Consider the following 12500-nt stretch of genomic DNA (forward strand, 5'->3'; position numbering starts at 1 on the left):
CCCTATTTTCCACATCTCCATGTTCCCACATTTCCGAGTAAACTAAGAGAACATGCCTTTTTCCCTGCCAAGGGACATAGGGCCTAAATTTGAATAAATTCTTAGAAATGTGGGAACATGGGCCAGTATGTATAAGCTGTGGGAACAATGGGCTGTGGGACCAATATACCGCTACGTTTCCCACCGAAATCTGCCATGTCTGTGGTTTGCGATACCTTGCTCAGGTTTTATCAGTTTAGAGTGCACGCAGTTACCCTATCCCTAACCCTAACCCTAACCCTACGGCATGTCGGATGTCGAAATAGCGGTATGTCGGAATAGCGGTATCCAGGGCTCTAAATTAACTTTTTCCACCACCAGCCAATTTGGCTAGTAGACATTTTTTCTTACTAGCCAAATGGAAGGTCAACTAGCCATTTTTTTATCTCACCAAAATAAACCATGCGTTAATTATGTTGCTTTTAATTATTCCATTAAACTATATCCTCAACACAGATAAACAATATAAACATTATACTCAACATATTTCACTGTTCAGTTTATTCTATAATTATTTAGTAATTATTTTTATTACCTGCATTTTCATTATATTTTATTCAATTTCCTCTGAAAACAGTGAATTGCATCACACATGCCTCTCACATACCAGACCTACATGCAGTATAGGCCTACACCTCACACAAAAACAGCATGCCTTCAACACACATGTTGCACACATACCAGACTTTCAAGATACACTAGCCAAACACACACAACCGAACACTACAAAACCTCATATCCCCCACACAGTATCACTTAAACTTCACACACAGTAGGCCAAATGCCATGGACAATGCACAGAAGAGAGGGGTGGAGAGGAGAAGAGGAGGACACACACACACACACACACACACACACACACACACACACACACACACACACACACACACACACACACACACACACACACACACACACACACACACACACACACACACACACACACACACAGCCAACTCAGTGCGATGTGCATGATGTCTGCATTGTGTGTTTCTTTATGCTGCTGCTGCTGCTGCTGCTTCACACCTTTAGGTTCCTGCAGGATTAATACTGGCTTCACTCTAATATCATGCGCTTGGAATGACAATAATTAGGCTACGCTTTGTCTAAACTAGTAGACATCCAATAACATCACGGAGACCACCAGCTTACTTTGCTACTTTCATAGCGTCGCTAGTTTTTTGTTACCGTTTTTTTTTTTTCACTTACTCGTTCATCCATGTCAAACTCGTGCATGGTCTTTCCGATGGCGTGGGCATTATTAGGAAACGACAACTCCATCGTAGGTAGTTGCGAGGACCTCGCAAATATCAGACGACTTCTGACAGCAGGGCTACACGGTTTTGACGGACAGCTGTCATGCTCCTCCACTCATGCCGTTTTCGCTCCACCACCACACCACTCCATTTCAGCGTCACTACAGTTGCAAGTTGCATTCACCGACACATAACCTTGCTCTAACCACTGCCACATTCTTTTTCACCCGTCCAAAACCTACAAAACCGAAGTAATCCGCGCTAGTCCGCTCATTGAAAATATTTGATCAACAGTAGTTCCAGCGCGGGCATCTAACACGCAGCCAATGAATGTGAAGCTGCGTTATTGTGATTAACGGCCAGCCAATGGGTGTGGGCTACATCATGACGGTAGGCCTAATGTTTATGGGTAATGTAGGCGCCGTTTTACGTTCATCAGACGGCAGTCAGCCACAGATCTGTGCTGGCAGCTGTTTGACGTTCGGGCGCGCGCTAGAGTCTACCGGCCAAATTGGCTAATGGATGATTTTTTCTACTAGCCAAAATGGATTTTCACCCGCATTTGGCATGTTGGCGTGCGTTAATTTAGAGCCCTGGCGGTATGTCGGAATAGCGCTTGCCATCCCTCCAAGGTCCTGGCTCATGATAACCAGCCCATCCAGTTAGCCTCTCGCTACCGCCACCACACTCCCTACAAGGTCCTGGCTCATAGTAGTAACAGTCCAGAGCTGGCCACTGACAGCTTTGGACAGGCCCAGGGGCACAGTCATCTGAAGCCTCAGACAATATTTGCAAGGTAAGGCGGACTCAAATCTGGGCATCCCTCTCCCTAGGCCCGGGCTGCGAACCTTTATGCATGAAAGTGATTTCTCTACACAAGAGTAACGAAGTTCTGCATAGAACATTAGTAATAACAATATATAGCAATACCCAGCTTCATGTATTTTGGGGTCTTTGGCATGAAACAAAAATAAAACACCATATCATCTACTGTAGCACCCCACGACAAACAAACAAACAAACAAACAAACAAACAAACAAACAAACAAACAAACACACATATAATGTAAACACACTTATTTAGCACAATTTTCAGTATTCCACAACCAGTACCATTTTAAATAAAAGATACATATTCGATGTATCTGAAAACTGAAAAACAATTTTTATACATGTAGTGAAAGGGGAGGTTGCAGGGGGTGACAAATTCATGCAAAGACAAGACTTCAGACATCAGACGACATGCAGGAGTATGCCAGGAACCTGGCTAAGTAGTAATACAGGTTAAGTTAACCTTGAGGTAGTGGTAGACCATCTAATACAAGAGCCTGGAGTCCTAACGCTTTACTTTACGGTACATTAATTACTGTGTACTTTCTACGTAACAACAGGGTAACAGAGAGAAGTTACATGGTCTAACAGGTAAAAAGGGGATAATTACAAAGTAAATACCATGGTATACACATATCTCAAGAATTAATATGAAACTATTGCATATTTTCTAACCATCTAAACATCAAACTTGTCTCTGTTAGCCGGTTGATACCTAATTAATAGTATTTACTATGTAATTACCCCCTTTTTACCCATTAGATACCATGTAGCTTCTCTCTGTTACCCAGAAAGTACACAATAATTACATATGGCAACTGTACCGTAAAGTAAAGCGTCACCTTTTCTTAACTAAATGGCTAACTGTGGGCTATCTATTAGAAGATGTACCACTTGGTGCAGGTTAACCTACCCGGGTTTACCACTTAACCATGTTCTTGGACTACTCAGGGTTGGGGGGTGGGGAGCTGGGGGGGCAGTGGGGGGTGTCCATATTCGGTGCACAGCTTACGTACCCTGCCTTTCAGAATGAGACTCTAGAGGGAGGGGGGTGGGGGTGGGGGGTCGGGGTGGGGTTAAGGGTGGGGGGTCGGGGTGGGGTTAAGGGTGGGGGTTGTGTGTGGGGGGGGGGGGGGGGGTTAGGAGGACACAGGTAGGAAGACAGGTAGACAGGGGAAGCCAGGTTAGAATCAAGCGTTTGGATGGGACATATGCTAACTGAGCTCGTCTGCACAGATTTGTGTGAAAAGACACACGCACGCGCATGCCTTGCTCACATGCACACGCACGCACACATGTACGCACGTACACACACACACACACACGCACACACACACGCACGCACACACACACACGCAACTGGATGTAACAGAGATAGGAACATGATATGGGAGACACACTGGAAGTAATTCTGACACTCTGACACCAAGGAGGCCAGTATTATGAATGAGAGACACACTGTATATAGAATGGCAAACACACACACACACGCACGTAGCACTATGTCGTGTACAAATATGAAGCGTCTAAATGTTATGAATGGTAGAATATTGTAGGGTCTATTGTAGTACTATGGTTGTTAACTTTTCTATTACAGCGTGTATCAAGGGGCTACGTGTCTAAATGTTATGAATGGTAGTATATTGTATTTGCGTATTGCTATTAATAGTTGATGCATGAAAGTGTGTACTGAATAAAGTAAAGTAAATGGGCTACTGTTGAATTTTGACAGCTTTTACATTCATTAAGTGGTGCAGGTGAACTCTTCAAAATGCAAGGTGCACATATTATACACGACAAAAACCAACAAGGTCGGCGTCTGCGCCTACACTTTAGACCAGTGTATTGCTTGGTGCATCCACTGACAAAAAGTAGTTCTCACTTGAGATAATGAAAAAAGGAGGCGCACACAAGGCTTGTGTGAAAAATGTATATTGTAGCCGAATATTTACAACAGAAGTCAGAGGTTAACTGGAGCAACTGGAGTAGCTGTTGCTCCAGTTAACCTCTGACTTCTGTTGTAAATTTTCGACTACAATATACATTTTTCACACAAGCCTTGTGTGAGCCTCCTTTTTTCATGATCTCATATTCTCAATGGTACATCAATGTAGAATACAGCATCTCATTGATGCCAGTACTCTCCTCTCCTGAAGGTCTCCATTGTTGTCCGTGGCATTTAATTGTTGCCCACAGCCAGACAGTTATAAAAATAAACTAAGTCATTCAGGGGATGCACAATAGATGACGGGCGAGAAAGGCGACACTGGAGTTATTTTTAACAGAAATAATTTAATTATTATAATAATTTAAGGATAAATGAAGGCATGAAGGATGAAACACACACACACACACACTCACGGACGCACGAACGCACGCACGCACACACACACACACACACACACACACACACACACACACACACACACACACACACACACACACACACACACACACACGCGCGCGCATCGACACACACGCGCGCACAGACACGTACACAACACACACACACACACACACACACACACACACACACACACACACACACACACACACACACACACACACACACACACACACACACACACACACACACACACACACACACACACACACACACACACACACACACATCTCAGCCATTGCGTGTTTTATCACGCTCTCACCTCTAACCATCTTTATTCTGTAGTACAAGCACTGAATGATGCGGAAAACGGAAAAAGCCCTTACCACTTTGTCATCCTTTTTTCCAGTATTCCATTACGAAAGAAGAAATCAGAGAGAGAGAGAGAGAGAGAGAGAGAGAGAGAGAGAAAGGGGGGAAAGAGAGAAAGGACATACATTAAAGGAGAATGGCAGAGTGCAATCTTTCACTCCGGCCCATCAGAGGAAATGAAGATATGTTAAGGTGCATAGATTGTGAGTGACGGACCCACATCCTTTCTCATTAATGCTTAGAGCAGTGTTTTGCGGGGAGTATAGGAAAGTATATAAATAATAAACTACAAATAATAAATAATAAGCTAACTAATGAAACTAATAAACAATAAAGAAATTATTGAATACATTGAAGAAATAATGTAGAAAATAAAGGAAATAATATTTCCATTAGTTAAGAAATGCATTATAATCTATTGAATCTCTAAACATTAGGGTACTATTATAGTTATTTATTTTAATACACCTGTGGGGCACTGACTCACAAACCATGACTATGGTTGTGAAAAGGGGTGCACAGAAAAAATAGTTTCATGAGCCATGTACGGGGAGCCTTGGCTGGAAACTAATACGTACGGGGGGCTTGTTATGGTAGAGTTTGGGAACTCCTGGCTTAGAGTGTACTCCTGGCTTAGAGTGTACTCACTGGCATTTAAACTACATGGATAGCGCTCATCTATTGTATTCCATTCAATGGCTTTGAAGCATCCGCGATTGATCTGCGAAGATTCTTCCGCCCTAAATGTCCGCATTTGTTCCTTAGCGACGCTGAGAACCAGCACTGATAGGACGGTGGTTGCGTTTTATTGTCAATCAAAAGAATTGTCAAATAATTCTTACTGTCAATCAAATCAACTGACAATGGACATTGGTCATTTAAAGGGTCAGCCTGGAATTTTTTTTTTTACTTGTTTGAAACTGACGGGAAGCTGCCGTCCGTTTGCACAAAATAGAGTAGACGCAAGAATTGGTGAGGAGATGGATTGTTTCAAGTCTCCTCATAGAGATGAATGGGAATGGTGATTTTATTCCGGTTTCCGAGTCTAGTCCCACCCCTGTGCATTGCCTCACTTTAGAATAGAACCCACGTCCCTGCTGTGGCATAACGCTCGAGCCTTCATTGTCCTGTCAAAAACAAAGACAAAAAAAGCACTAAAAAATATTTACAATAGAACCCACGGCGTCCCCTCTTTTCAGTGTCACTGAGTGCACTGCCAGCCAGAAATGGTGAGGAGATGCATTGCTTCAAGTCTCCCACAGAGATGAATGGGCGATTTTATTCTGGTTTCCGGGTCTAGTCTCCGTACAGACATGGGGCCCTGGCGACTCTGTCACACTTTACCCCGCTGAACGACACCCCTGCGTTGCTTGCCTCACTTTAGAATAGAACCCACGGCGTCCCCTCTGTTCAGTGTCACTGAGTGCACTGCCAGCCATAAGGAGATGTCAAGACGTGGACTCCCACTCTGTATACCAAGGTGCCTCCTGCAGGAATGAGGCAATCCCAGCTCCGAGTCAAGACGCTTCTGGCTTTTAATTCATTACTTTTATTGGATAGTTTTATGGCTCCCGCCAACAATAACATCAGGCCTGACTGCATGCCAGCTCTCAAAGTTGTAAAAATGTACAACAATCCGCCAATGACATGCCTTTGTCCTCCGTGAGAGTACAGGGATCCACTCCGCCTGACTAAATAAATAACCCTCTCTTTATAACAGACAGACTTTCCCACACTATTTGTTTGGTTTTATAACACGGCAAAAAAAGATAAAACAACATCTCTTATGAAGAAAAAGGACTGCAGGTCTGTAACATTAAAGTGTACGTTTTTATCTACGTTTTTGTATTTACAAAAAGCTTGATGGCTCATTGATTACTCTTGTTATTTTCAATTAGCAGTATTTAACGCATGAAAGCCACCCAATTTATCATCTTACAGATAATATTATGTAACATTTGTAAAATTCTCTCATATACCGTCCATTGACTGATTTTGCTTTCATATTCCTTGCTGAGGATATGGTTGGGTTGAATCAGAAAGTAAAGTATGCTGCCCCCCACAGGAAATGAGAGGAAATGCCTGACTCAGCAGAACAGGGTTCATCATCAGCTATAGGTCCCAGAGGACTTATGTGAAAAACGTCAGAAATGTAACCCCTTAGCGCAGAGCCAAAGTTATAACTTTACTGTCACAAAAAGTGTAATTAATGGCTATATCTTAATCTGTTACTTAAGGCTCTTGGTAATGTCATAGCAATGTTGTTATGTAGTATTTTTAGCAAATAGTGCATAGGTCCGCCGGTGACCCCATCTGCACTAAGAGGCTACGTACAATCAGTTATCTTTTCAATGCTAACATTAAATATGCATAGGACAGACAGAGACCATCAGAGTATCTGTCTAACATTGACACATGGGCATGCAGAAAAGAAGGACAAAGAAAAAGAACTAAATGCTATCAGAGAGTTGCATTGGGGGAAAAAATGACAGAAGTTAAGCACAACAAGGACAGGAGAGCAGCACACAAGCGCTGGTAATGTCAGTGAATGTTTCAATACAGTTTGAATAGCATCAGAGGTGTCAAAAGTAAAAGTAAAATTAAAAGTAAAAAAAGCTGTGTCCTTCCAGCGCAGGTAACTTATCTAAGTAAAGAGTTGACCGGTACTTGTCTCTTGGATCAAATGTGTGGTGGATTCTTGTTAGGTTTTTAGTGCTTTTCAGTAATAACATAGTAAATGGTGCAGCTGTGTAATGTGCTGGTGTTGTACTCAGAAGGGCCGGTGGTGGAGGTGATAGAGGAGCCAGAGAGAGTAGAGAGAGAGGTTCCATTGGCCCATTGTTTCCGGGTTCTATTATTGGGGGGGAATTCCCCCTTTAGGCAGACCTAGGCAGACCTAAGGACTGTTCTATTCAATGCTAGGAGTATTATGACACGCCCCTTTAGGCAGATCGGAACCTGGTCATGTTAGGTGCCCATAGCAACCTATTACATTGGCATGTCTCTACATACTTGAAGAATCTCTGGAGGAGCCGTTCGGCAAGTCACTGCCACCGGTGTGTGAATGTGAGTGTGAATGGATGAATGTGAGGCATACAATGTAAAGCATTCTGAGTGCTCGGAGAAGTGGATAGGCGCTATATAAATGCAGTCCATTTAAGCCCCCTACATTTGGGCTTGCATTGCCCACGGCGACCCTTGTTCGAGTCCGGCCAGGGTCATTTCCTGGCCCTGCCCTGTCTCTCTCTCCCAATCATTTCCTGTCTACTCTCACACTGTCCTATGATAATAAAGCCCCTCCCCCCAAAAAAAAATACATAATGCAGTTAATTTACAATTTAGAACGCATATTTACTTTAACTTTCACTTTTGACACCCCTGGATAGCATTCAGCTTCTGTATGCATCTGCCTTTTCCTTCTTTTCTGTATCATCTGTTTTGGAGTTGGACGGGAAAGTCATGAGAAAAGTGGCATGTTTCACATGCTTGAATGCTGGGCATACAAAAGTGTACTTGCTAAAAACTGGATGCAAAATTAGGATGTGAGATTGACAGCATAGATGAGCGTCTCTGTCGAGAACGGACAGGCTTATTTTGGGCAGATATGATGCCTCGCTCCAGGTGGTCAGCTTTAGATGTGCAACATGGTAATGTGGTAATTACCAACCTCCCCATGCGCCGAACCAACAAGCACACACGCACGTACACACACACACACACACACACACACACACACACACACACACACACACACACACACACACACATGCTCATCATACACAAACGCACACACACAAATGCATACTTACACACACACACACACACACACACACACACACACACACACACACACAATTGCAAACAGAGTCCCTCTGATGTTTTTGCCCATCTCAATTAGGCTACTCTCTTTCGGAATGTTAAATTCAGCCCACCCCCCATCCCCATCCTCCACTCCTTTCTTAATTTCATCCCTTGCTCGTCCCCCCTCCCATTACTTTATGTCTTATTTTTAGCTCTCTATTTCTCTCTATAGCTCTCTAACCCCCTCCGCCCCCCCCCCACCACACACACACACACACACACACACACACACACACACACACACACACACACACACACACACACTCTCAATTGTATTCCTCCCCCCTGTCTCCCCCCCCCCCCTCTCTGGTTTGCTCTGTATTTATCCCACCCTCCCTCTCCTCGATTCTCTCTCTCTCTCTCTCTCTCTCTCTCTCTCTCTTTCTCCCTCTCTCTCTCTTTCTCCCTCTCTCTCTCTCTCTCTCTCGCCTCCTTCCTCTTCCTCTCCCTTGTTCCCCTTATCTCTCCCCCTTTCTTCTTCCTCTATCCCCCTCTCTCTCCACTTTATCTCCTACGCTCTCCCTGTCTCCTCCTTTCTCTCTCTTCCTCTTTCTTTCCCTCCTTCCCTCCCTCTCTATCTCTCCCCCTTTCTTCCTCCTCTACCCCTCACTCTGTCCTCCCTTGTCCCTTCTCATATGCTCCCCCTTTCTCCTCCTTTCTCTCCATCCCTCTCTTTCTTTCCCTCCCTTCCTCCCTCTCTCTCTCCCCATTTCTTCTTCCTCCATCACTCTCCTCGCTCTGTCCTCCCTTGTCCCTTCTCTGCTGCTCCCTCTCCTCCTTTTTCTCCCTTCCTCTTTCTTTCCCTCCTTTCCTCTCTCTCTCTCTCTCTCTCCCCCCTTTCTTCTTCCTCTATCTCTCTCCTCCTCCCTCTTTCTCTCATACGATCCCCCTTTCTCCTCCTTTCTCTCCCTTCCTCTCTTTCTTTCCCTCCCTCTCCCTCTCTCTCTCCCCATTTCCTCCTCTCCCCCCCCCTCCCCTGTCCCTCCGCTGTGCTCATTACGGGGTGCTGTGCTAATTGGTCCTGTGGTGTGGATGTGATGGCGGGTGGTGTGTGGTGACTAGAAGGCACAGTAAATACCACGCAACAGGGGATGAGGGAGGAGGAGGAGGCTCCAATCTTAGGGTTCCCCCTCCCCACTCCCACTCCGCTCCCCTCCCCACTCCGCTCCCCTCCCACTCCGCTCCCCTCCCACTCCGCTCCCCTCCCCACTCCGCTCCCCTCCCACTCCGCTCCACACGGAGGTCCAACGCAGGGGTGTCGTTCAGGTGTAAAGTCTGACTAAGTCACCAGGGCCCCATGTATATAGGGGGCCCACACACAGTCCAATTTATGTACTTTAGATATATGGCTGGGGGGTCCATTGGGGCTGATTGAACATAGGGCCCACAATCTGCTGCTACGACCCTGCTCCACCTAACGGAGGCAGCCTGGGTGTCACAGGACAGCCCCGCTGTGAGCCCCCATCACCCTCCCACCTGCTGAACCCCCCCAGCCTCACAGGAGGGGAGCCCTCCGCATCCTCTCTATAATGCCCAATTAACCTTTTTACTGGGGAGGGAGGGGGCCACCATAAGGGTGCACAGCATACAGTAACACACACACACCTGCACAGACGCACGCATGCACGAAGGCACGCACGCACAAAGGCACGCACACAAGCACACACACACACACACACACACACACACACACACACACACACACACACACACACACACACACACACACACACACACACACACACACACACACACACGTATCATGCATGAACACGCACATGCACACACACAAACACATGCATGCACAATCACACAAATACAAAGGCACACATCTACAACGTTTAACAAAGTCTGTTGCATTCACCTGTGTTTCCTCCTACCCAATGTTAAAGTGTAACTATTTGTCATTTGTTTTCACCAACATACAGTATTTTGCTGTTCAAAAAAGAAATCCTCATTTGGAAACACCTCAGTATATTGTATCTTCACTGGGATAGAATCAAGTAGGATAACTGGGATAGAAGCACTGACAAATCTCACTCAAGTTGGAGCCATGAACAATGTCCAGAATTATTGACAATAGATCTTACTTTTCAGCTACAGTGCCATCCTTTGTAATTATTGTTCCAGATTTGTGCCAGATAGATTACATCAAAAGCTCTTCAAAGCAGGTTTGTGGGTGTAGATTCAACATACAGATATGCCAAATTCAATTATTATCATCTTCAAGTGCATTCTACCCATTAATACGACAACATTCCATCTTTAAACTACAGGAATCAGATATTTCCTGTAAATGTTCTGGGAATACACCTGTACTGTATTTTTTGGGGATTTGGGGACCAATTACCAACAACTAAAAACAAACCACTAACAAACTAACCACGATCGAACTTCAAGCATTCGTTTTCTTTTATTGCAGTAAGTACATAGGTAATTCTAATGATAGGTGGTAGCGGTTATTGTGTGTGTGGTAGGGTGACTATATTTTGGCATGTGAAAACCCGGACACATCACCACAATGTGAATGCCATTGTTTAACCTCCCGTCCTAACGTGCTTGTGATCTCCTTCTGCTGACGCCCCACCTCAAAAAAGTTGTCAGCCTAGGCACATCGGGGGACTTTTACGCATTCAACATCCCGCTTGGAAATGAGACAATCCCCATTGAATTGTGCTTTTGCAAGGCATTGATTACAACTTGTATCATCAATGACGTGTTGCCTCGCATCTCAAGGCTACGGGCTCAAGACAAGGAAGGGAGGTTAGACGATAACGGACACTCGGACGTCATTAATAGGTCATAAAAACCCAGATATGTCCGAGGGAGCCCGGACGGTTGGTCACCCTAGGGCAGGGGTGGGGAACATTTTTCATACGAGGGGCCACGTCAAATTCCTCCAAGGGCCCTAAACGTCCTCCAAGGGCCACACTATGAACACAGACCAGGATTTCCCCTTGCACTTTGGGCCTATATTAAAGTCAGGTACCTTTGAAACAGACCCTGCCTTCTCCATGTCCCCTGAAATTAATATATTATTATATTATCATTGGAAATTTAATGTCTAAGATTCCTTTACGAATTTTGTCACATTTCATGTGGTATAACTTACATTGTTGGCACGCAGTGAGACCCGACCCCCGCAGCGGGCGCAGAACTTGGTCTGGCAGTAGGAGCACACGTTGCCGCAGCCGTCGGCAAACTTGGTCTTGTGGCAGATGCCACAGGTGGGCGCGTCGTCCTTGGCCACACCCGACGACTGCTGCTGCTGCTGCTGCTGCTGCTGCTGCTGCTGCTGCTGCTGCTGCTGCTGCTGAGGCTGCTGAGGCTGCCGTCCCTCCACACTGACCTGCCGAAGCACCTGCTCCTTGTAGCTGGAAAACTGCTGGTGCAAACTGGTGAAGACGAGGAGGGGAGATGGGATGGGGCAGAGACAGAGGAGCGGAGAGGAGAGGCCGAAGGAAGGAATGGGATGGATGGATGGATGGATGGGTGGATGGATGGATGGATGGATGGATGGATGGATGGATGGATGGATGGATGGATGGATGGGTGGATGGGTGGATGGATGGATGGATGGATGGATGGATGGATGGATGGATGGATTAGAAACAGGCAGAGAACCAAAAAGAGAGAGAGAGTTGGGTTGGGCATGAGATGGGAAGGAAGGAGGACAAAAAGAAGAAGAAAAGACAAAAAGGGTTAAGTTAGCAGAAAGTTCTAAGGTCACTGTTCGAGCATGTTAGATTCTGTTCAATATAGACAATATCCTCAGAACATCCCATGACCTTGATCGG

At 45.3% G+C, this 12500-nt stretch overlaps 1 protein-coding gene across 1 annotated transcript in view; it reads right to left on the reverse strand.

Annotated features, from left to right (window-relative positions):
- The window catches only part of LOC134441102 (regulating synaptic membrane exocytosis protein 1-like), a 179044-nt gene that overhangs the window by 102148 nt on the left and 64396 nt on the right, over positions 1-12500 (reverse strand). The window contains 2 exon segments of the mRNA XM_063191293.1: positions 4857-4868; positions 11816-12031. Coding sequence (XP_063047363.1) covers positions 4857-4868; positions 11816-12031 — 228 coding nt within the window.

This window comes from Engraulis encrasicolus, chromosome 24 (genome assembly GCF_034702125.1).
Source record: "Engraulis encrasicolus isolate BLACKSEA-1 chromosome 24, IST_EnEncr_1.0, whole genome shotgun sequence".
NCBI classification, from domain to species: domain Eukaryota; kingdom Metazoa; phylum Chordata; class Actinopteri; order Clupeiformes; family Engraulidae; genus Engraulis; species Engraulis encrasicolus.